Source organism: Hylobates moloch, unplaced genomic scaffold (assembly GCF_009828535.3).
Source record: "Hylobates moloch isolate HMO894 unplaced genomic scaffold, HMol_V3 SCAFFOLD_427, whole genome shotgun sequence".
In the NCBI taxonomy this organism is placed as follows: Eukaryota; Metazoa; Chordata; class Mammalia; order Primates; family Hylobatidae; genus Hylobates; species Hylobates moloch.
In genome coordinates this window covers 344-26,949 of record NW_026652702.1, presented here as the reverse complement: position 1 = coordinate 26,949, position 26,606 = coordinate 344, and the positions used below count along the sequence as shown (strand labels likewise).

General features: G+C 42.5%; 1 protein-coding gene across 1 annotated transcript; it reads left to right on the top strand.

Annotated features, from left to right (window-relative positions):
- Window positions 1-3: 3 nt before the first annotated feature.
- On the top strand, window positions 4-26,379 carry LOC116464330 (supervillin; the record flags this gene model as incomplete). Its single annotated transcript, XM_058435032.1, has 10 exons — window positions 4-203; window positions 13,664-13,744; window positions 16,261-17,208; window positions 17,566-17,736; window positions 18,450-18,484; window positions 19,069-19,130; window positions 19,898-20,037; window positions 22,718-22,813; window positions 25,052-25,295; window positions 25,743-26,379. Coding segments are annotated over 10 exons (2,562 nt in total), but the record flags the coding sequence as incomplete, so codon positions are not given.
- Between the last annotated feature and the right edge of the window lie 227 nt (window positions 26,380-26,606).

Sequence of the window (26,606 nt, the reverse complement as noted above, 5' to 3'; positions counted from 1 at the left end):
CAAGAGCTGAGTGCCACCCGGCAGGCCCATGAACTGTCCCCAGCAGCTGAGAGTTCCTCGACCTTCTCTTTCTCTGGGCGAGACTCCTCCTTCACTGAAGTGCCACAGTCCCCCAAGCACGTGCACAGCTCCTCCCTGCAGCAGGCGGCCTCCCGGAGCCCCTCCTTTGGTGACCCACAGCTACCCCCTGAGGCCCGACCCAGGTAAGCATCCAGCCCACGCTAACCACCCTGAACGCAGGAGAATACCTTCTGTTTGCCTCTCTGTGTGATAGGGTTTGGGTATTCTTAGCATCTTGTGGAAGTCAAGGCTAATTGGAGAAATATCATAGTATATGATTCTTTTTTCTTTCTTTTTTTTTTTTTTTTTTCTGAAGACAGGGTCCCACTCTGTTGCCCAGGCTGGAGGGCAGTGGCACTATCATAGCTCACTGCAGCCTGGAACTCCTAGGCTCAAGCAATCCTCCTGCCTCAGCCTCATAAGTAGCTGGAACTACAGGCACATGCCACCACGCCCGGCTAATTTTTACATTTTTTTTTTTTTGTAGAAACAGGGTCTCACTATGTTGCCCAGGCTGATCACAAATTCCTGGCCACAAGAGATTCTCTTGTTCGACCTCCCAGTGCACTGGGATTACAGGCATGAGCCACTGTACCTGGCCTAAGATTCTTACATTTCGGCCATATCAAAACAGGTTCTACCAAAGCAGGAAGCCTCTTGTTCTTTTTCTTTATGTGTTTCTTATGTTCTTTTTAAAAACAAACTGAACAGGTGTCATGGGGACACTTTCATGGACTCCTCACTTCAGGACCCTCTTTACCCCCCTTTCATAGTTTATCTTTTCTCCGCTTTTCTGTAATCATATCAGAGACTGATGATTGTTGGTGATTGCTTTTGTCGCTGTGATTAGAATCACAGAGCAGAAGACGCACCACTAACCAGTGGAAGCATCTCAGCACAGGGCACAGAAGTATGACTGCAATATACACAAAATAGAACTAGAGTGCCTAGTTTTGTAAGTATATCACACACTAGGATACAGGTATGTGTGAGAACCCCACATTATGAAGATCAGCCATTAGAAAAACCACTGTATAAAAGGATCCAGTCAAGATAAGAGCAGCTGCTATTTGGAGAAATTGAAAAAGGTATAAAATCAGAAAGTCAGATGCCAGAAGAGAATATATGTTTACTTCCAAATTTAAATTTTAAAAGTGTGATGACTATATTAAAAGTGTAATTTACTTAACTTTCCTGCTTAAAGGTTTGGGGTAATTGTCTAGGTGGATCTTAAGTGTATTTTTCAGTTCAAGCAAGCAATAGTTTCCCAGGTGAATTGAAACGGGATGAGAACCTAAGGTCAGGGAGATTCATTCTGAAAGAAAAAGATTCATATGTGGGAAACACCCCTATTTGTTTCCCACTGGGACAGAGGGGTGCACACCTGGTCATCTCTAAGTGGCAGTAACACATATGAAGCAGACCCTTGTGGTACTGAAATGTATTACCCCAAAGACCTGTCACCACATACTCGAGCATCCAGACTGAAATATTTAGAGAGATCAGCTTCCAACAGAATTAAAAGGTAGATCCCAAGGATCCATTTTGAGCACCTTTGTTCAGCCTTTGGCTTTAACTACTGGAAATGTAGGGACTGTGAGTTACTGTCTCATATTTTGAAATGAAGGTCTTTTGTTTGGGGAATTTGCATTTCATCGTAGAAACCATGTTCTTGGTTTAGTTACTTTCTACCAAAGGAAGTCCTTCATGTGTTTTGCAAGTAGGACGAAGAACCTAACAGGCTCCAATTTAAAAAGAATATTAGAGATATATAATTACGCTCGTTTAAAAGAAATGGAGAATCTAATTTCAGATTACCACATGATGACAGCTGTTGAAGTCATTATCACAGTATCTGAGTTAGTCACCTAGATCACATATAATAGATTCTCAAATAGATTTTAAATCAGTTATAATAGTAATTAAGACTTTGTTGAGCATCCCAAGTAAAGACAGGATACTTCATATTTCGTATGAGTTAAAATCTTAATATTAAAAAATGTATATAACTTGTCTTAAGACTTAGAAGAAAGCATTGTTGACGTATTTAGGCCTGTAACAAAATAAAGCCACTTCTTTATAGGTTATTTGGAAGATGCATATTACCTAGAAGTTTTCATAAGCCAAGCCTTAGCTTCACAGCACTTTACTTTCATGAAAAATATTTAGAAGAATTAAGAAATTGTAAGGACTTCTAGAAGAGGCGCATGCCTTATTTTCTAAGCCATGTAAGGTATACAATTCTATGATTCATAGGCAAAGAAACCCAAATTAGTTTATATATTTATTAGGAAAATACCTGGGACATATTTACATAATGAAGGATGGAAAATGTGTGACAAATTTGACATTTAAAAAAATTAAGATTTACATTGTAATGACAGCAGTGATTCAGCTTGTAAAAATTGATTTACAGTGGATTAAAATTCTGCTTAGTCTTTATCCAGAACCAGGAAATTCAAGCTTCAGAAAGTCATTTTCTGATTCCTATTTAGGTGGAAGTACGTTGTAACCCAAAACAGTAACCTCTAAGAAGGTTACTTAGAAACCTCCTTGGTGACCTAAGTAACTGTATATGAAAATAATAATGTCATCTGATATGGAAACATGTAACCGAAAACTTTAAAATTAACAAGTGAAGACAAATAGTATCCATGAATAATGTAATGTTTAATGCTGTGGTTTTTTTGTGGATTTTTTTCTGTCACTAAAATGGAGTATTTTTCTCACTGCTGCACTCTCTTATCATCTAGCTCTGCCAAACTTTTTGGCTGTTAAATCTCTGAATCAACTCATTCCCATTTAATCATTTTGTTCTGTGTTTGCTAGCAAGAGGATGTCGTATTATTTAAATATGAATACAATGACACTCATGAATATACCATCAAAAGACCACCAATAGTGTCCTAAATATTCAAATGTGAGCACCATCTCCAATGCTCAGTTTTTGAATGTGCCCACGTACATTAACATCTGTACACACCTGTGTATATACACAGAATAATCATTAATTCTTATACTTCACTATACTGTACTCATTAAGCATTATAGACAAAATAACAGTCTTCAGGACAATATTTACCTGGATAATACATTTATTTTACAATTCTTTAGTATTCAGTTTATATGATAAAGAAGATTTTTTAAAAATTAGTTAATTAATTAGTTGATATTTACAGGATCTTTAACTCAGAAATCCTGTTGTATGCCCAGGAATTCAGATGGACACATTGCTCCAAAGAAAACTAAGAAAACATAGTAACGAAATAGGTGAAGTAGAAAATAATAAGGTATTTCCAGCCCCACCTCTCCGACTCTTGCAAACCTGTAAACTTGGAATTTCAGAAATGGTATTATTTGCTGGAGAGGTAGTGTTACTGATTATGAACCATTCTTTATTAATTCCACCACTGTGAATTTTAGAACAAAATTAAAAGGGATTTAGGTCCTATGGATTATTCAGATTTTTAAATATCTGAGCTTGAGCTTCTGCTACTACTAGAGATTAAAATCCAAAGCTCTTGTTGAATTTGTTACTTTATGCATCTCATGTGTCTATATAAAGAAAATGTGCTGTATTTTTTACTTTTATGAGTGGAGAAACTCACTGTCTTCAGTCCTGCTGTTGCCTTTGCTGAGCATCCAGCTGTCACTCTCTGTTCTCAGGGAACTATGTGACTGGCAAAGGGAATGAAATGGAAGGTAGACCTCATTTTCTTTCTTTCTTCCTTTTTTCCTTTTTTTTTTTTTGAGACAGAGTCTCACTCTGATGCCAAGCTGGAGTACAGTGGTGCAATCTCGGCTCACTGCAACCTCCACCTCCAGGGTTCAAGCGATTCTCCTGCCTCAGCCTCCCAAGTAGCTGGGACTACAGGCATGCGCCACCACGCCCAGCTAATTTTTGTATTTTTAGTAGAGACGGAGTTTCACCATGTTGGCCAGGATGGTCTTGATCCCTTGACCTCATGATCCTCCCGCCTCGGCGTCCCAAAATGCTGGGATTACAGGCATGAGCCACTGCGCCCGGCCAGTAGACCTCATTTTCTAGTGGTGATCCACACTAGAAAACCCTCGTTTGTTAGTTTCGTTTGTCATTACTGTACTGCAGCCCCTCACCACTCCTTTCTCTTTAGCAAATTGTATCCTTAGTAGTGAGAACATGATATGGAGGTTTCATGCAGAGCTGAGGCTGACATTGGTCCCCTGGGAGAGTTGCCATTGGTGGATGATGGTCTGGGCAGGGCTCCCCATGGATGCCAGAGAGCTGCGGATCAGCTCAGGAAATAGACCAGGGCACCCTCTGGAATGCAGCTTCTGCAACACCTTGACACGGTGCAGACTCAGCCACTAAGAAAGGAAGGGGCTTGTGCTAGGCACTTGGAGTTTATTTCTGATTTCATTTGCTCATCTCCCGATGAGAGCATTTAGTCTCCAGAGCCTCAAGCTCTCTTGGCTCAGTGGTCTGTTTCTATGCACTGAGAGAGGGGTCTGCAGGAGAGCATCATGCTTGACCTTCCACACTCCCGTGTCCGCTAGCAGGCAGGTTTTCTGACACAGGCTGTGGGATTCAGGATAGCGCATCATGGAGAAACATACATCTCGGGAGCCACTCTCTAAAGAACAGACATCTGGGTCCTCCTCACAGCTTGTTCTATTACTGGAATGGAATTGGCTTCAACTTTCAGTCCCTGTATCCCCAAACACCTGTGCTCCCTGCCATACTCTAGAATCCCGACTGTTAAAATAGATGGGTAAGTCATTCCCTCTTTTTTTTTTTCATTTCATCCTGTTCTTATTGTCAAGTGACAATTCTTATTTTTATTTTTATTTTTTTAGAAAAGGTCTCGCTCTGTTGTCTGGGCTGGAGCGCAGTGGCACAATCTCACTGTAGCCTTGACTTCCTGGGCTCAAGCGTTCCTCCTACCTCAGCCTCCTGAGTAGTTGGGACTTAACAGGTGCATGCCACCATGCCCGGCTAATTTTTGTATTTTTTGGAAGAGATGGGGTTTCACAATGTTGCCCAGGCTGGTCTGGAACTCCTGGTGTTAAGCGATCCACCCGCCTTGGCCTCCCAAAGTGCTGGGACTACACGCGTGAGCCACCGGGCCTGGCAGACTATTCCTATTCATTGGACTAAATGTAAATATATCTCCCCAAACCCTAGCTACTATGTACACTAGCTAAAAACTCAAAGGCGTGTGAGATTTTAAATGCAAAATTTTGTGCTTGAGCCTGTGTCCTTACAGATTTTGTACCTGTGCATATCTGCAGAACGGTCATTAGCAGTTTTTCCAAGCAAGCGACTTTTAGCAAATTAACTGTTAATTTTAATGAGATTCAGAAGTTAATAGCCATTCTTAACGTTTTATAATTAGAAGCTGTTATATAATTAGAGCTGGACACCCACATGGAGAAACTAATTTGACTGTGCTGGATTTGACTTCACTTTGGTAACAGGAAGCACTTTTTAGTCGGTAGACCCTTGGGAGTTGTAGGGAGTTAAAGATGATCATTATATACTATTATATACTTAGAGATACAACCCAAGGGCAACCCCTGGCCTTTATGAAAACCTGGAGTGAGTTATTATTTCCTGGTAATACAATTCTCTGCCAGCCAGTTGCTGCATCAAAACAGTTCTGACACACACACCTAAAGTCACCACTTCCTCGTTCTGGTACCCAGTAACCCTATAAGCCTCTCCGCTTGTAGGTGACCTCTGCCCTGTGAAGGGTTGGCTTACCCACGATTCCACAAAATAAATTGTCTGTTTGTTTGTGAGAACAAGGCTTTTTAAGTACCATATGTAATACATGCATATAAATGCATGTATTTAGATCAGATTTCTGGAGGAGGGATTGTAAGTTTGATGACTAAGAGAGGGAAGTAGAGAGAGATAGAGGAGGAAGAGAGGTAAGAAGGAGGGGGAGAGAGCGAGAGAACAGGATCATGTAGGCAAGAGGGCACATGTACCTGGAACAATGGTTAGAAACTAACAAGGTGAAATTTAATAAAGTCCTGAATTTAGATGGAAAAAAAATCAGTGCACAAGTTCAAGATTGTGGAAACCTGATTTAACAGCAGTTCGTGGGAAACAGACCTAAGGGTTTTAGTTGACAGCAAGTTCTTTATATGACTGCCAAAGTGATTAGTCCAGTCTTGGGGGACATTAGTGAAAGTGAGTCGCCAACAGCACAGGTAGGCAATGGTCCCCCTGCGTCCTGCAGTGGTCAGATTACATCTGGATATCTCTTTCTAATAGGGCCACTGACAAATGTGTCCAGAGAAGAGTCCACCTTCCCATCTGCCCTGCTTTCTTGACCTTTCCAGGTGTTATTTTTTGTTTTTGGTAACTTCTCTCTCTCTTAACCCATGTATGCCTGAGGTTACAATTTTTTGAATTTTTGTAATCAGACCTTGGTGATGTCCTTGAGCAGTAGAATATAAATAGCTCCCACATGCTTAGCATTCCAGTAATGGAACACTAGGCATAAATGGGCTAATAGAAACTGGGACCATTTTTGGAGTCACTTCCACTTTCTGTGGTGTTTAGACTCTCGCACCAGTCTGCTCGCATTATTGTATCGTGAGTTTCCCAGAGACAGAGCTGGAGCTTGGCTCAGCTTGGCAAACGGAGCCCTGATGTTATTAGTTTGGCTTCTGGGTTGATGATGATTGTACTGGAAGGGAAAAGAGGAGAAACAGGTCATGAGCCAAATGAGGAGTCCCACAGATGCCACTTCACAGGCACCCTATGTCGTAGGAAGGATATTCAAATGTCCAGCACCTAACGGGTACAAAAATTAGTTAGAAAGAATGAATAAGTCCTGCTTTGTGATAGCACAACAGGGCGACTATAGTGTAATAATTGTGCATTTTAAAATAACTAAAAGTATAATTCAATTGTTTGTGACACAAAGAATAAATACTTGAGGGGATGGACACCCCATTCTCCATGATGTGATTATTACCCATTGCATGCCTGTATCAAAACATCTTGCCTTCTTTAATACCAGTGCACTTGAAAATCATGTGGAAGTTACTTTCTAATCATTTCTAAACATCTCAGGTACCCCATAAATACATACACTTACTATGTACCCACAGAAATTAAAAATTTAAAAAAAAAGACAACAAATGCTAAGCACCCTGGATCATGGCTGTCATACCCAGAAGAGGATTTTAGCAATTTCGTAAGGATTTTTTCCAGACATGGCACTGTGAATTTGGTATTAAGCTCTTCTGTAAGTCTGGTAAGGATGATTGCAGTGATAGCATTATTTTAGTAGAAGCTTTAAGAGATGAGTAGATACCTTGCACTAGTCATTTTCATATCTCCTTCACAGCAACTGGGATATCCAACAATTTCAAGTGACCTAGAAAATCATTTTTGAATGAATGTTCTGCTGTTTTCTGTGTTTGCTTAAAGTGTCACCAAACTATAGCAGTGCTGTTTGAAATAGCCAATCTGCAAACTGTTAATCAGCACATAACCTGTGAGACACTTGCTCGTGAATGTAAATTATGTATGGTTTCCTTCACTGAGAAAATCATGCTGTGAAGAAAATGTCAGCTGAACTACACAGCAGGCTTAGCGATGTTGTTAATTTCCCTTCTGGTGAGAGCCTTTTGTCTAATCATGGAGAAGGGACACCAATCAGCAGAACACACTGTGAGCAGCACTTCTTTATATGACAAAGCCCTTTCTGCTTTGTCTGGGATTGGGGTTCTTGTATGTGGTCTTGAGTCAAGCTGCTCATAAATATCATTAAACAGTAAATGGGAATCGTGATAAGTGAGCAGAAAATCATCGGCCACTTGTTGGAGTCCACAGTCCTGAATGGCTGATTCTAGTCTAGTCTCATGATGAAAGCTGTCAAGTCCCCGATTACCTTATTCTAGGAGTGGTGGTTCCAGTCAGGAGTTGAGGGGATGCCAATCCAGCCTCACACCTTCCTCAGATTCCAGCATTTTCTGACAATTGTGCTTTCTGCACATACCTCCTCCCTCCCTCCTTTCTGGGCCGCGGTTACAGCATTTGGGCCTTCACTGAGATTAGCTCAAAGGGAGACTGGAAGAAATTGGTTATCTCACATGTTTATCCTGCTTCTGCCCCCAGAAAATGCTACATTTTCAGTACTCAAGAAGTCCTTACTCTATAATCCAACGATGACGTATTTTTTAAATGAGGTATAATTTACATCAAATACACAGATTTTAAGGATGCAGCTTGGTGAGTTTGGGTAAATGTATAACCATTATCCCAGTCAGGATAGGAAACATTTCCGTCATCTCTTGTGCCTCTGTCCACCAGAATTGATTCTTGACTCCATGTGCAAAGACTGCTGTAGCCTCACAGTATCCTGTGTTCAACTCATTATGTTGTATAAAGCAAATCTCCCACTGTTAATTTCTTAACCAAACCTTATTTATCAAAAATAATTAAGCGTAACATTTAGGAAGACTTCATGAAATAATGTCACACAAGATTAAAAGAAATGAAGAGAAAATAAAAGAGAAAACCACCATAATTCAGATGTGATATCTCTTTTTGTTCATGTTTTTAAAAAAATCTCACCTGCTATTTTACTAGCTCTCTAAAACAATGCCCTGTGGGCCCCTGAAGTAAATTTTGTACTTTGATGGAATTATATATTTTAAAATCTGAGTTGGCATCGCTTTGCCAACCCCTCAGTATTATGATCAGGCTGTGCTGCTCCAAGGTGGAAAGCTCAGTCCACAACCCTCCACTGCCTGACTCCTTTGATTTGATGTTGTTCATTGGAGAAACAAAGGAAGAAGGTAATTGGGTTCGCAGAATTCATAGGTAATCGGGTAACTCTGCTGACGGTGGAACCGGCACTAGAGAGAGATCCACATCCGGTCAGGGTTGTGGCTGTGACCCGGAAGTTCTTAGTGTCTTCCTTGCTTAACCTTAGAGTCCGTGAACACTGGCATCCCAACCTCATTCTTACCCATTCAAGCCAAGGAAGCAGCCATTTTGCAGAATGTGGAAGCTTGTCACTCTGGAAGGCTGGAAGGTGCAGGCTGGGGGGTCCTGCTGCAGTGGGTCCAAGCCCCATCCTTTTGTTACCAGTTGTGTGATCGTGGGCAGTTAATGTCCTTTTTCCCTTGCACCTCACCATCTCCATCTATAAAATGGAGACGAGAAGACCTCATAGAGTTGCTGTGGAGATGAGAAGACCTCATAGAGTTGCTGTGGAGATTATCATTCATCAGTTAATCATTCCACGAGCATCTGAGACCTGCTGTTCCCCACACATAGTTCCGAGTGCCGAGGAGATGAATGTGAACGAAGTCTCTCTCCAGAGGCTGTCACATCCTAGCGAAGAGAGAGGGCTGTAGTGGAAGGGGCAGGTGGTAAGGATGATGTCAGTGAGATCACAGATCGGGGAGGACCTTAGAACCACCACAAGGGCTTTGGGGTTTGCGCTACTTGATATGTGGAACCATAGGAGGGTTTGAACAAGAGGAATGACTCATCTGCCTTACATTTCAAAGCATTACGCTGGCTGCTAAGCGGAAGATAGACTTTAGTGGGGCCAGGATGAAAACAGGTAGAATAATGAGGAGGTCTTCTTGGTAACGCACGTGAGAGACGGTGGTGGCTTGAACTAGAGTGACAGCAGCCCAGGTGGTAGAAAGAGGTTGTATTTTGAAGGTACCCAGGAGAACTTGCTGATGAGGTAGGGGTGGGGTTTGAAAGAAACAGAGGGATCAAAGGTGAGTCTCAATTTTTTGGCCAAGGCAACTCACAGCAGGGATTTGGCATAGGGAAGACTCCAGTACAAATTAGGACAGAGGGAAGTTGAGAGTTCATTTTCTGGGCATGTAAATTTAAGACGTCTATTAGATATCCAAGTTGAAATGTCAAGAGAACCCTGGGACTCTGTATCATGGGGGTGGGGAAGAGAACTCAGCTAAGAAGTCTGATGGAGGAGGTGGGAGACGGAAGAGGGGAGTGTCGAAAGTATAGATGCTGCTGCACAACTCAGATGTGGCTGCATTCTGCGAGATCATTGCTACACAGTGGCCAGGACAGCCTGTGCACTGTTGGTGTCTGATTTAGGCCTCTCCTCATCCCTCTCTCATTTTCATTTCAGATGGCAGATAACCTCACCCAAATACGTGTCATAGCCAGCCTCAGGGATCCTGAAACCCTTACTTGGAGAAATGCTTTTCTAGATCACTCCGCTTTACATGTACTAAAGACAAACTCAGGCCCTCCTGGTGAGGCTGGACTCACCCTGCTGAAAATCACAGGACTTCTGAATTGGGTCTCCATTAAGTATTATGTCTTCAAAGCATAAAAAGAGAAATTCATAAACTTTCATTACTGTGTTGACTATGAAGAAGGAAGAAGATAAGAAAAGCATTTAAAAGGCTTATTATGTCCTAGGCATGATGTCTTCACATATTTTATTTATTTATTTATTTATTTATTTATTTATTTATTTATTTATTTATTAGAGGCCGAGTCTCACTCTGTCTCCCAGGCTGGAGTGCAGTGGTGCAATCATAGCTCATTGCAGCCTCAAACTCCTGGGCTCAAAGGATCCTCCTGCCTCAGCCTCCTGAGTAGCTAGGTCTACAGACACATACCACCATGCTTCACTAACTTTTTAATTTTTTAAATAGAGACAGAGTCTTGCTATGTTGCTTAGGCTGGCTCGAACTCCTGGCCTCAAGGGATCCTCCTGCCTCAGCCTCCAAAAGGGCTGGGATTACAGGAGGTGTGAGCCACCACACCTGGCCTGTTTGTTTCTTACTACATACATTTGTATTTATTTTACAGATGTTCCTCAACTTATGATAGGGTTGCGTCCCAATAAATCCATCATAACTTGAAAATATTGCAAGTCAGAAAAACAAAGGAAACATTAAGTCAAAAATGCACTTAATACACCCAGCCGACCTTAGATATGCTCAGAACACTCACATTAGCTTGGATTTGGACAAAACCATCTGGCCATGCAGCACACTGTGGAGATGGGTCGTTCCCCTCATGGTTGTGTGGCTGGTGGCGATCTGGGAGCAGCAGCTCACTGCCTCTGCCCAGCATCGCAGGGGAGCATTGCACCACACACCACCAGCCCAGGAAAAGAACAGAATTCACAATTCTAAGCACAGGCTCTGCTGAATGCCTATCGCTTCCGCAACATCTTAAAGTCAATAAATCTTAACATTGAACCATTGTAAGTCAGAGAATGTCTATATACTCAGACTTTGAGTATTCACCACCCTGGCAGAAGTCGTTTGGTTTTTGGCTGGTTTCATATCTCAGGTGTAATAAGCAAATGGAGCCCAGTAGATCCCCTGGGTCTGTGTGGGATTTCCATTTTATAAATGCTGACCCAACATTCTTACACAAGCCCCTGATGGAGTTTGATGGTGATGCTGACCAAGTTTTATTCTTGTCGGTGAAAGTCATGTTCAAAAAGTTGTATTGCACTTCTTTTACAAAGCCCTCTATTATACAGAAAGCATTCAGCCTAAACATAACCCTGTGAAGGTGGCAGATTCGTTATAGGAACTTGATGTCATTTCCAACAGCAGGTGTCTGCTGGCCCCTCTTCCCCTCTGCACACTGGACTGAGTTGCGCTGCCTTCGTTCCTGGCTGCAGGCGATGTGCCAAACTTCTATCAAATAAAAGTTGATAAATTGGACCCTTTATATTTGGAAATGAAATGATTTTACATACATCTTAACTTTTTATTTGCTGTGGGCAAAATTGATGTGATGCAGAGGATTGGGAGGTGGGGTGATAGTTTTAGGAGTAGCAAGACCGGAGGATCTTACTGGAGAAACAGATCAGTCCAAGCCTAGACTGAGATAGAGGTCAGTGGTTACATGTACAATAGCGATTGTACAATAGCAAGATGCACAATAGCGGTGCCGGGTACCTGCCTATCCCCTCCAAGCAAAACTCAAACCAATGAATTTAGAAAATTAAGTTGATTATAACTTTTATTTTCTTTTAGAAATTGCTTTTTGAGCTGCAATGTGTTTCCAGCCTGGTGTTGAAAAATTCTTGCAGATAGGATCATAAAGTTTTGAGCTGGTAAACATTGTAACTAGCCTGTGGAATTTCCTTTTTTTCTTTCTACATTGTAAAAGGAGACAGGGCAGTAATCTGAGTGTTCCTCCTGTGACTTGCTTTGCGTTGTTAAAACAAGGTTGTCCTTACCCATGATGTTTCTCTAAAATACCTTCAGCCTGGCGTAATTACTCGTTCACATTCTGCTTGGCATCATACTCAATCGTGTGTTGAGGAATGAATGTGTGGATTATATATTACCTAGCCTACCTGCGGTTTAAGGTTTTTAATGGCTATGTTGATTTATGGTTCATTTTCGTCGTTCCTTAGCTCATTACTTGCACATACTAGGAGCTCAATAAATATCAGCAGAATGGACTTGAATTAGTACTTGTAACTCTTGTGTTGGTCGCATTATTCAGTGAGAATTATAAAAGGAAAATGTGTAATAGCAACTAAAAATGTGATCCCATTGATTTTTTTATTTTTATTTATTTTAATTATCTTCTTTATTTGAAATGTGTTGTTTTACATGGATGCTATTGTTATATTAGGCTATTTACCAATGTGCCGCTGCAAAACTTATGGAAATTAAATTACCTTTTACTTTTAGTCAGCTGCTTACAAGAGAATTGCCTGGTATTTGTGGGCAGAGTGTGACTATAACAGACTCCATTCTTTTTTTTTTTTTTTTTTTTTTTTTGAGACAGAGTCCTGCTGTTGTCGCCCAGGCTGGAGTGCAATGGCACGATCTCAGCTCAGTGCAGCCTCCACCTCCCGGGTTCCAGCAATTCTCCTGCCTCAGCCTCCCGAGTAGCTGGGATTACTGGTGCCCACTACCACATCCAGCTAATTTTTTGTATTTTTAATAGAGATGGGGTTTCACCATGTTGGCCAGGCTGGTCTTGGACTCCTAACCTCAGGTGATCCACCCACCCCGGCCTCCCAAAGTGCTGGGATTACAGGCGTGAGCCACTGCACCCAGGCAACAGACTCCTTTCTAATAATTTAAAATTACTTGGGAAAACACATGATTTGATGGCCTTAGATACATTTATTTTTACCTCTTGATTTTTGTAGTGAGACACATGTCCTGGAATCTCCATGAAGTGAATATAAACTCTATAGCAAAATGTGCTTATACATTTTCAAAAGCCAGAATTATTCTTTTTTTCCTATAAAATATTCCTATTTGTTTATTTTTTTAAGTTTTCATTTAGGTTCAGGGGTACATGTGCAGATTTGTTATATAGGTAAATTGTCACAAGGCTTTGGTGTATGAAATATTTTGTCACCCAGGTAATAAGCCAGCAGCCAACAGGTTGTGTTTCGATCCCCGCTCTCCTTCCTCTCTCCTCCCTCAGGGGGGCCCTCATGTCTGCTGCTCCCTCTTTGTGACCAGGTGTACTCCATGTTTAACTCCACTTATAAGTGAGGATTATTCTTAATAAAAATCAGCCTTTAGGTTTTAAGCTATGGTAAAGTCTGTGTATATGTTGACATTTTAATAGAGATTATCTGGTTTTGTTTTTTGTACACAATAGTACAGGGAAACCCAAACATGAGTGGTTTCTCCAGAAAGATTCCGAAGGGGACACACCTTCACTTATCAACTGGCCATCCAGGTACCCGCACGCCGGCCCTCTGGGGCTTGTGTGCATGAGTGTTGCTTCTTCCTGCCTGACCACACATCAGCTAACACCCACTCTCCTCTTGCCTTCTTTAATACCAGTGCACTTGAAAATCATGTGGAAGTTACTTTCTAATCATTTGCTTTTCTCCTCCACATGCCCTAATCCATGCTAATAGTATCTCTCCTTCCCCCGTTTTTCAATCTTTGTCAATCTTTCTTGATTGACCTTTTACTTGACCTTTTGCTTTTCCCTTCTCACCAACTCACATAGGACTGGCCAGTCGGGGGCAGTAGTGAGCACCCAGCCAGGCCCTGGGTTCCTCTCTGGAGCTGGACTCACTAGCCCACCTCCCGTCTGCTCAGCTCCCCACTGCTCCCAGCCCTTCCAGCCTCCTTGCTTTCATATCTCATCTCTAAACCAGTAGTTAATTTTCAACAGTTAAATTTAGGGCATGTGGTTTTTAAAGCAAACAAAACCCCCTATCATTTCATTTTTAAGACTGGGGGCAGGGAGAGGCGGAAGGAGTCAGAATGAGTAAGTCATGGAAGGACAAAGCTCCCCACACAGAGTTTCTGACAGTCACTTTGTTCTTGGCTGAGGACAACATTCAGATTGTCTCTGATCAGAAGCACGCATTCCACAGGAGAACTGGAACCGCGCTTCAGTCTCCTTTTGATTAACAAACGTTTTAAGTATGAAAACCTCCAACATGGGCTCATCTCTGGGAAAAATAACAACTCAGAATGTTTCCTTTTCCCGAGTTGTTCACAGTCACCACCTCTATGTGCGTCTGTGTGGATTGTCCTTTAATGACGCATATATAGATACCCTGCCTCTTATGTTAAAAAAATATATAGGAGTTTTTATCAAATTTAGCAGGGTGCACTTGTCATTAAATAAACTATTCTTTTCCATACAGTGCACATCATAAATAATTACTTTTGCCAATTAAGCTTAAGGGTCTACATTCCTCTCCCTGCAAGACATCCCTTTTCCCACTCCAAAAGCCCTCTTTACTTTTTAAAGCTGAGCCCTAATCAGTTTTCCATTCTCAAGTAGTTGGAATTGTGTCTCCTTTCTCACTCCATGGTACTTCAAAAAGTAAAAATAAGAACTAGATAACACTATTAAATGTTTACTCTTTGCTAAGCACTAAGCCATGTGCTTTGCAAATGTCACATTACATTATGTCACTATTATTTCCATTTAAAAGGTGAAGAAACTGAGGCTTACTAAGGGCAGGTGAGTTGCCCAACACTACACAGCTCGACCTGACTGAGCCAGGATCCGAGCAGAGGTCTCTTCCGACCCCACAGCCAGAGCTCTTGGTTTCTTTGTTTTGCAGTAATGGAAAAAGGTCTGTAGCTTTTGAAAAGGATGTCAGTTTTGCTCTCAGATACTTGAATAAGTTTAGAAACAACTGGAGCAATCTCTTTATTTTTTATTTTATTTTTCTTTTTTAGGGACAGAGCCTCTCTCTGTTGCCTATGCTAGAGTGTAGCTATACAATCATAGCTCACTGCAGCCTCAAACTCCTGGATTCAAGTGGTCCTCCTGCCTCAGCCTCCTAAGTAGCTGGGACTACAGGCACACGCCACTGCACATAGCTATTGTTTTTTACTTTTGTAGAGACAAGATCTCACTATGTTGCCCAAACTGGTCTCAAACTCTTGGCCTCAAATGATCCTCCTGCCCAGGCCTCCCAAAAGGTTGTGATTACAGGCATGAGCCCCAGGGCCCGGCCTCTCTTTTGGAATTCATTTTTAACTAAGAGCATAACAGCAGGACAGGGGGATGGTGGTGGGAAATGTTCACTTCATTAGTTCTGTCAGCAACTATCTTTTCTCTAACATTCTTTTGATGCTAGAATTATTCATAACGATGCCCAAACTGGCCACATGCCTTCTGAATGGATGAATATACTCTGCATTGCATGAAAAAGCTTGTGAATGTCTAGTTGAGTGCTTTAAAAGAGAGGCGATTGTTGTATCTTGAACTAAATAAAAAGCATAAATAATCGTGAGTGCTCTTACATTTTCAGGCGACAATGAAATTACAACGTTTGGTCAATAGGTGTCTGTATGCCAGGAACCTTCCCCCACAGTCCGTGTTCTGGGCCTGTGCATGAGGAAAGCTTACTGATTCAAGGGACCAGCCTCATTGTGCCCTCATGCATGCTGGTGGTGGATATTAATGCATTTTTCTGTGGCTTCTGGGTATTTATTTAGTCAGAAGAGACCCATTCTCCCCCAGGATAGCATCTGACCCCTGCCAGCTTTTACAAGGGGTAGAGTTAGTTTTGCACCTCCTGGGCATACATATGCAAATTGGAAACTCAACTCAGAATCATCTGACAAGTAGTTGACATTAGACACCAAAATGCTTTTTCACAAGTTATTCTCTCTCGGGTCAGTTTCCATTCACTGGTAATCTGTGATCTACGCATGCTTTCCTCCTGTGAGGCCCTTACTGCACTTTGCAACTTTAATCCTTTTTCTTTCTTAAAGAGTTAAAGTTAGAGAAAAATTGGTGAAAGAGGAAAGTGCTCGAAACAGCCCTGAACTCGCCTCAGAGTCCGTAACTCAGAGGAGACACCAGCCAGCACCAGTCCATTACGTGTCATTTCAGTCCGAGCACTCGGCCTTTGATAGGGTCCCCAGCAAGGCAGCAGGCTCTACACGGCAGCCAATTCGTGGCTATGTCCAACCTGCAGATACCGGTCACACCGCCAAGCTGGTGACGCCAGAAACCCCAGAAAATGTATCTGAGTGTAGCTGGGTAGCATCAGCCACCCAGAATATCCCCAAACCTCCCACCTTGACGGTTCTAGAAGGTGATGGAAGGGATAGCCCAGTTCTCCATATCTGCGAGTCAAAAGCAGAAGAAGAAGAAGAAAAAGAAGAAGAAGAAGGAGAAGGAGAAGGAGAAGAAAAAGAAGAAGATGTGCTCTTCACTGAAGCTCTCGAGCAAAGCAAGAAAACCCTCCTGGCTTTGGAGGGTGATGGGCTTGTGAGAAGCCCAGAAGATCCCTCTAGAAATGAGGACTTTGGTAAGCCTGCTGTGAGCACAGTCACCTTAGAGCATCAGAAGGAACTGGAAAACATGGCGCACCCCCCTCAAGCTCAGCACCAGCCCACTGAGAGGGCAGGCAGGAGCGAGATGGTTCTCTACATTCAAAGTGAGCCTGTGTCCCAAGACGCCAAACCAACTGGTCACAACAAGGAAGCCTCGAAAAAGCGCAAGGTCCGCACCCGCTCTCTGTCAGATTTCACAGGCCGCCCTCAGCTCCAGGCCCTGAAGTATAAGGACCCAGCTTCCAGGAGAGAGCTGGAGCTGCCCAGCTCCAAGACTGAAGGGCCCTATGGGGAGATCAGCATGCTGGACACAAAGGTCTCTGTCGCCCAGCTCCGAAGTGCATTCCTGGCATCTGCCAATGCCTGCAGGAGACCTGAACTGTAGGTGATGCTTCACACGCCCTCCAGCTATGTCACTTGCACGTCCCTGGCACAATGATTCACTCCTCGACCTGTGTTGTGTTCTGCATTGAATCATATTAGCTTAGCTCACAAGTGTGTGCAGGGCGACTATGCGGAAAATGGCTCAAAAACTACCACTCTGCTTCTGCCTACTAATAGGGAAACTAGCGGATTGGGTCTCTGGAATGTCTCCTTCCTTACGTGCATGGTAGAAGCATGAAGAGGGGTTTGGTGGTGTCTGTGCCTTGACTCGCAGAGATGCATAATCCTTTGCCGTCTTCTCTTTCTCTGTCTTCATTTGCCTTCCTTATACTCTCTGCCCTTTGATTCTCAAAGCAAATCACGGGTGGAGAGGTCGGCCGAAGGACCTGGCTTGCCCACCAGTGTGGAACGGGAGAGAGGGTCCCGGAAACCAAGACGCTATTTTTCTCCTGGTGAAAGTAGAAAAACTTCCGAGAGATTTAGAACCCAACCTATAACTTCAGCAGAACGAAAGGAATCGGATAGGTAGGCATGCGTATGTGCAGTTTCCTCGTCCAGGAACGTGGCAATGACACAGGAGTTTTACCACACTAGCGGTCTTGATGCTATTTATATAGGATGTTGGCGATTCCATAATTCTTCCATCTAATCTATAAGCATTATTTATTTGGCTTATTTAAAAGTCTTTTTAAAGAATGTTAGCCTTTACAGTGGTATTATGATACATACACAATTTTACATTGCATTCAGATGATAAGAAGTAAGAAACATTGTTTTTCTTCATTTAATGTTTTTAATACTTTTTACCTTCTTGTTAAATTAGACTCCAGATTGCATATTCACCAGATTTTACAGGGAAAATAACTGAGGAATTTTATATTCATTTTATAAATGTTCATCTACTTGTTGTATTTGAGTTTTATACTGAAGTGTCATATACTATTGCATAGAAATGGTAAGATTTGTCTAGAAAATTGTCATCAGTGGTGTTTAACAAGTTGTTTTTGTGCCTGGTCTCTCTCCACGGGGTGCGTACTTGGCTGGGATTGTGTGCACACACGCTCCACAGTGTACTTCACAACTGTATGTGTGTTTTCACAACTAGAATTGCTACCAGGAGGTTATTTCTTAAAAGAATTTAATTGCATTTTTATTTTTACTTTCAATATGATGTTTTATTTCGATCTTTTGCTCCTACCTGCTAATTTATTATTATTATTTGCTAATGTCTTTCCTAGGTGCACTTCACATTCAGAAACGCCAACTGTCGATGGCAAGTACCTGTTTCCCTTTTTTTCTTCTTTATTATCTCATCTAGACTGGATTTAATAATAAGGTTTTTGGCTTTTTGAGACAGTAAGATGATGGAGCATATCAATGTTTCCCTTTCTTGCAGGTTTTCATTCTGTGAATATAATAAAATCTAGTTGAAATTTTCAGACGAGCTTTCCCTTCTTTTTGAGAGCAGTTAGAGAATCATACAGTGACCGACGTAAAAGCAACTAATTCAAACCAAATGAGCAGGTTCTTCTTGTTGTTGCTGCTGCTACTATTTAAAAATAAAAGAAATTCCCCCCATAAAATATATTCATGAAATCTCGATCGCACAAACGTTAGAGTAAAAATCCCTGGACAGAGTTTGCTTTGGTTTGGCTGGGTTGAATTGCAAGGGAAATTAGTACCTTTTCACTGAGCAGAAAGAATGGGCTCCCTGCAAGGGGAAACTGCCACCAATTATTATTTTAGTGCACCTATTGTTGTACTCAAAGATTTCCAGGTCAGCCCTGAAAAACTTTTTGGAGACTGAACTTAACCTTTTCTAATGATGTCCAGTTTTTAATTTGCGGCTTTTTGCAGATGAAGAAAAGGTGGATGAGCGAGCCAAGCTAAGTGTCGCCGCCAAGAGGTTGCTTTTCAGGGTAAGCGGTGCTGACGTGCTTGAATAGAGATCCCTATTGGGTGCAGTAATTCCAGCTACTTGAGAGGCCAAGGCAGGAGGATCACTTGAGGCCAGGAGTTTGAGACCAGCCTGGGCAACATAGTGAGACCCTCCATCTCAAAAAAATAAAAATTGTAAGCCTTAGGAAGGGAGAATCTTGTGGACCTAGCCTACTTCATGCACCTCTGGGCATGCTAAGGCCCTCCTGTCTCTGGCCCACCTGTTGTTCTCTTCCTAATCTTTGGCTGGTTGTGGCCACCTCATGGACACAGCATGAGTGTACACTTCTGACAACGATACGAGGTGCTCATTAGTGACCCCTCCTGTAGGTCCTGTAGGAGAACAAAGTAAAGAATTTTTACTGCCCCCATTTCCTTTCCTTGAATTTCTTTGTTATTTTTAAATTTTTTTTAGAGATAGGGTCTCACTCTGTCACTCAGGGTTGAGCGCAGCAGTGTGATCATAGCTCACTGCAGCCTCAACCTCCCAGGCTCAAGTGATGTTCCCACCTCAGCCTCCCAAGTAGTTGGGACTACAGGCCTGTGCCAGCATGCCTGGCTAATTTATGCATTTTTTGTAGAGATGGGGGGAGGGGGTCTCACTTTGTTGCCCAGGCTGGTCTTGAACTCTTGGCCTCCAGCAATCTTCCCTCCTTAGCCTCCCAAAGTGCTGGGATTACAGGCGTGAGCCACCATGCCCAGCTCTTTCCTTGAATTTATAAGGGTTCCACAATATTTCTAATCTTAGGAGATGGAAAAATCTTTTGATGAACAAAATGTTCCAAAGCGACGCTCAAGAAACTCAGCTGTGGAGCAGAGGCTACGCCGTCTGCAGGACAGGTCCCTCACCCAGCCCATCACCACTGAGGAGGTGGTCATCGCAGCCACGTAAGTGCCCACAGGACTTCTCAGCCTTGGCTATAATGTCTTTTTTTAAAAAAATACATTTAAAGAGTGTTCAATGAAAATGAGGCATTGGGGAGGTGGTTTAGCTAGAAGCCACAGAGAAGTTACTACTAAGGGATTTTGTTTACTGTGGTCTCTCTAAACTTTGTAATGGGATGTGTATCTTCTAGAAAAACTTGAAAGGAGTTTTTGTTCTATTTTGTTTCTGTCTCTGCATATTGATATTTTAAAAATCTCTTTGACAACAGAAAATAGAAACATGAAACTTGGTGGATTGCTGTGATGAAATCCCAGCTTCCACGGTCACCCGCTCCCGGCCCCCTCCTGGCCGGTGATGCTCAGCCCGTGTCCCATTCATTTCCCCTTTCCTCCTGCGCTATTTTCAAGCAAACACTAGAGGTCTTACCATTTCATCCATAAATATCCCAGTACGCCCCTCTGAAAGATAAGGGTTTGTTTTATTCTTAATTGCCAGAAATCTCTTCTCTTTTTTTCTTTTTTCTTTCTTTCTTTTTTTTTTTTTTTTTTTTTTTGAGACAGAGTCTTGCTCTGTCACCCTGAATGGAGTGCAGTGGCATGATCTCGGCTCACTGCAACCTCCACCTCCTGGGTTCAAGCGATTCTCCTGCCTCCATCTCCCGAGTAGTTGGGATTACAGGCGTGTGCCACCACACTCAGCTAATTTTTGTATTTTTAGTAGAGATGGGGTTTCACCATGTTGGCCAGGCTGGTCTCAAACTCCTGACCTCAGGTGATCCACCTGCCTCAGCCTCGCAAAGTGCTGGGATTAATTGCCAGAAATTTCTAAAAATTAAATTGCAGTTTGATAACTTTCCAAACAACAGGAAGTTCATTTTGAATAATATGTTTCAATATATTCAGAATTAATTTCCCAGAGTAGTTCATTCAGACAGAGATCATTGCTTCAATCAAGTGAAAAATTTTATTATTTTTGCGGGGGGCGTTGTTTGTTTTTTTGAGGCAGTGTCTCACTCTGTTACTCAGGCTGGAATGCAATGTGCCATCTTGGCTCACTGCAGCCTCAACCTCCTGGGCTCAATTGACCCTCCAACCTCAGCTTCCCAAGTAGTTGGGACTACAGGCCCCACCACCACACCTGGCTAATTTTTGTATTTTTTGTGGAGATGGGGTTGTGCCATGTTGCCCAGCCTGATCTTAAACTCCTGGGCTCAAGCGATCCACCCACCTCAGCCTCCCAAATTGCTAGAGCTACAGGCATGAGCCACTGTACCCAGCCTAGTTTTGTTGTTGTTGATGTTGTTAATTGGTTTTGTGCTTGCCTTGGACACACAGACACCCTTTCTGGGAAAAAAAAAAAAAAAGTTCATCCCATTAGGTTATTGACATCCCAAAAGGCCTTTATGTCAGTGCCCCGTTCTGTGGACCTACTGTTAGATCAGCTGCCTGCAGTTCCTCCCCCAGTTGTTCCTCAGTTTCTTGGTGCATTTGTAGCTAAGTATATCCTTGCACTCATTAGGAACTCTTTGCAAATCAGTTTGTTTTTTTAAAAAAGAAATATTTGAATGGCTGGTGTAAAATAACAGGCAGACACCCATGGGAGCAAAACAGTAAATATAAGAAAAATTAATCCCATTTTAAGGCTCAATAAATCTACCTTGATGTGCCTATAGATTGTATAAGAACACTGATACTTTTAAAAAGTAGATTGAGGCTGGGCGCAGTGGCTCACACCTGTAATCCCAGCACTTTGGGAGGCAGAGGTGGGTGGATCACCTGAGGTCAGGAGTTCAAGACTAGCCTGGCCAACATGGTGAAACCCCGTCCCTACTAAAAAATACAAAAATATTGGCTGGGCATGGTGGCGCACGCCTGTAATCCCAGCTACTTGGGAGGCTGAGGCGGGAGAACTGCTTGAACCCAGGAGGTGGAGGCTGCAGTGAGCCGAGATCGTGCCACTGCATTCCAGCCTGGGCGACAGAGTGAGACTGTCAAAAAGAAAAAGAGAAAGGCTGGGCGCAGTGGCTTACGCCTGTAATCCCAGCACTTTGGGAGGCTGAGGCGGGTGGATCACAAGGTCAAGAGATCAAGACCATCCTGGCCAACATGGTGAAACCTCATCTCTAATAAAAATACAAAAATTAACTGGGCGTGGTGGCACGCGCCTGTAATCCCAGCTATTCGGGAGGCTGAGGCAGGAGAATCGCTTGACCCCGGGAGGCGGAGGTTGCAGTGAGCCAAGATCATGCCACTGCACTCCAGCCTGGTGACAGAGCCAGACTCCATCTCCAAAAAAAAAAAAAAAAAGAAAGAAAAAAATTAGATTGAAAACAATATTCTAAAACACAGACATCATCTACTGATTTTTGGATAGCTAATATTTGCTTTTTTGAATTATTATTTTTTTTACACCAAGACATGTATTCTCAAGACAGAGTAAATCCTCCCAGCTCTGAACACCTATTCTTACCCCATTTGCTTTGGGTAGCCACTATCTCTTATTTCCTGATTTTGTATTTGCTTTTCAAGTTCTTTCGTGATTTTTTCTCCCCAAAAATAATTAGCAAAATATTCTGTTAAAATTTTTGATTTAACGTTTCTGAATTTAAAACTATGCTGTCCTTAATGCTTCTTTTCTTCTCTCTCCTTATGAATGTTTCCTCTTTGGCAATTGCTTTTAAAGTGAACCTATCCCCGCTTCGTGTTCTGGGGGCACCCACCCTGTAATGGCGAGACTTCCTAGCCCCACTGTAGCTAGAAGCGCTGTGCAGCCTGCCAGGTACTGGACAGATACAGATGCATGCGGCACCTGGTGCAAAGGTGCCAAACAGCAGATGCATCCTAAAGTCTTGAATGTCTGTCGTTTGTTTGACAAACAAGTCAGTGCCGTGAGTTGTTCCAGAATGTGTGGCATTTTGTTTTGTCATAGCACAAGGTGCTGATAACCACATGCTGGCATGCGTGAGAAAACATTTCGTCTCTCTGCATATGTTATGTGTTAGAACTAGGATCACACTAACTCACGTATCCAGTTGCTTTGTTTGCTTTTCATAATATGATCATCCCTCAAAAATTTTGTTCTTCATCTAAATAGTTATAGCACTTAATAAAGATTAATAGAAAAATGGGACATTGGCTGGGCACGGTGGCTCACGCCTGTAATCCCAGCGCTTTGAGAGGCCAAGGCGGGTGGATCACGAGGTCAGGAGATTGAGACCATCCTGGCCAACATGGTGAAACCCCGTCTCTACTAAAAATACAAAAATTAGCTGGGCATGGTGGCATGTGCCAGTAATCCTAGCTATTTGGGAGGCTGAGGCAGGAGAATCGCTTGAACCTGGGAGGCGGAGGTTGCAGTGAGCTGAGATCGCGCCACTGCACTCCCGCCTGGTGACAGAGCAAGACTCTGTCTCAAAAAAAAAAAAAAAAGAAAGAAAGAAAGAGAAAAAAAGAAAAACGGGACATTAACCTCAATGTTGAAATGCTGATAAGACCCAGTCTTTTTCAAATACCTGTAGACACAAATACAGGCTGAAAACATTCCTGCCTCTTTCTAATTTATACAGAGACAATGCCATTATATTTTGTGACTGGGAAAATAACAATTTATAGTGTCTAAACATAGATGTTTTACTATCGTGTTTTACATTGTGGTACTTTAAAATTATGTCCTTACATCAGGTCATATCCCTTCATTTTACTGTTATATGAGCCAAACCACAAAAGCTAAAAATAATGGCAGTGCCGGGATAAAGCTGGTACACCCACAGCAGGGCCCTCCCGGAGAAGTGGGTTTCCCTGCCCTCCTGGTTACTGCATGAGGTCCACGGAGGACTCTGAGGCTCAGGTGGCTTTTTTTGTCACTGGCCTCATTATACACCTGGAATATGGAGGCTGGCTACTCTTTGGCCTGGGACAGCCTGTGCATTGGGTATTCACTGGAGTCAAGGCAGAATATCTCCTTTACTACATCTGAGAACTGGATCGGTCAGGGGCAGAAGACATAGTGCATTAAAAACCTCTAGAGATTCATATTGACCGTGAAGACTTCAGGCTTTCCTTCTCTACTAGCTGGAAGTTGGAGGGAGCTATTTATTTATTTACCGATTTATGTATTCATTCATTTATTTTTGAGACAGAGTCTTGCTCTGTCGCCTAGGCTTGATCACTGCTGACTGCAGCCTCAACCTCACAGCCTCAAGCGATCCTCCCACCTCAGCCTCCTGAGTAGCTGGGATCACAGGTGCACACCACCAAGCCTGACTAATTTTTATACTTTTTGTAGAGATGGGGTTTCATGATGTTGCCCAGGCTAGTCTCCAACTCCTAAATTCAAGTGATCCTCTTGCCTTGGCCTTCCATAGATATGAGCCACCAGACCTGGCCAGTTGGAGGAATTTATAATCACCTGAAATTTTCTTTACTCCTCTGGTTACTGGAAATTGCAGATTTGAGTACCTTTTAGAAAACTGGTAGGAACCTGTGAGAGTAAATGCTAAGCTGAAGCAGTGACTCTTTAAAAATTAAGCCATTTGTCTTTAGCAAGTGAAAATCAAGACCTTCTGTTATTATGTTGTTGACAGATGACTATATCGTTTCCTAATTATTTAAAATGAAAGACCACCTTCTGAATCATATCTTTAGATGAGGTCTGAATACACCATAGGTAATACTTTGTGACTCCCTTTCATTCTACTTATGACGATACTAACAATGCCATCTCTGTCCAAGATAAGGTATAGCCAAGCTGACTTCAGTGTCTTAAACAGGAAATTCGTTTTGTAGAAATAATTCGGAGCTCAAAGTCTGCTCTTTGTAGAAGTGATGATGCTAAGTGTCCTGTGCCAACTCTGCTTGTTGAGTAGCTGAACAGCTGCTTGCCTCTGTCCTAGATGTGCTTAGGGAAAAAGAAGCCCTTTGCAAAATGATGTGACACTTGGCAGAAAGTTAACATAGAAACTTAGCGGTGGGCTTTTGTTTGTTGGTATATGTGTTGCTGACATTTTATTTTTTTCAGATTACAGGCCTCTGCTCACCAAAAGGCTTTAGCCAAGGACCAGACAAATGAGGGCAAAGAGCTTGCTGAGCAAGGAGAACCTGATTCCTCCACTCTAAGCTTGGCCGAAAAGTTGGCCTTGTTTAACAAATTGTCCCAGCCAGTCTCGAAAGCGATTTCTACCCGGAACAGAATAGACACGAGACAGAGGAGAATGAACGCTCGCTATCAAACTCAGCCAGTCACGCTGGGAGAGGTGGAGCAGGTGGGTGTGCTATAGTCCGATAGCAGTTTGTGTGTGTGTGTGTTCTTAAATTATCTCACTGCAGTATTCCTCTGAGGCCAATGATGTAATTAAGGTGCTCTACCACGAAACTGCTACCTGTAGGTGATTTGGTAATAGCTTTCTTCCTAAAAATGATAATTCTACCAAGTATGTTGCTCTTTTTTTGTTTTCATACCTTGCTTGCTGAAATATCTAGAAAGAGGCCATTTTGGAGAGAAAAAAATAGTATGCACAACTGCGTTTCACCCAGAGGATTTTGTTTAATGAGATATATTATATAACTATGTCCAGGAATGGTTTTCCACTAAGAGAAACAGTGAAACTGCATCAAATCGAGTATTTCAGCTTCTGTCAATTCATAAACCAGGATTTATATAGATGATATTTTTCAAGCAGCTTTTTTACTTTTTAACTATGTCCTTCCAGGTGCAGAGTGGAAAGCTCATTCCTTTCTCACCTGCCGTGAACACATCGGTGTCTACCGTAGCACCCACGGTTGCACCAATGTATGCCGGGGATCTTCGCACGAAGCCACCTCTTGACCACAATGCAAGTGCCACTGACTATAAGTTTTCTTCCTCAGTAGAAAATTCGGACTCTCCAGTTAGAAGTATTCTGAAATCGCAAGCTTGGCAGCCCTTGGTAGAGAGTAGTGGGAACAAGGGAATGTTGAGAGAACATGGAGAGACAGAAAGCAAGAGAGCTTTGACAAGTCGAGACAGTGGGATGGAGAAGTATGGGTCCTTTGAGGAAGCAGAAGCGTCCTACCCCATCCTGAACAGAGCCAGGGAAGGAGACAGCCATAAGGAATCTAAATATGCCATTCCCAGAAAAGGAAGCCTGGAACGGGCGAATCCTCCCATCACCCACCTTGGGGATGAACCGAAGGAATTTTCCATGGCTAAAACGAATGCACAAGGAAACTTGGACTTGAGGGACAGGCTGCCCTTTGAAGAGAAGGTGGAGGTGGAGAATGTTATGAAAAGGAAGTTTTCACTAAGAGGTAAATGACTAGTGCCCCTAAAGCTTTAGAAAGCCACTGGGTTTTAGTTTCTGTTTGATTTGTCCTGTGTGTCTGTGATGGCTTTTAACAAAGTTCTATAAGCAGTTTACAGCTAGTATTGGTTAAAAGTTCAGCGGGAATCCCATTCTTCCGTGGATCTGACTAGAGGATACATCAAGTTTTCAGCAATAAAACTACTGGAAGCGCTTTCACGCATCTTCATAAGGTTTCTGTTGACTTTGGTCACTCACACAATGGCCTTCTGAGCTGCTTAGTTCTGCTGGCCC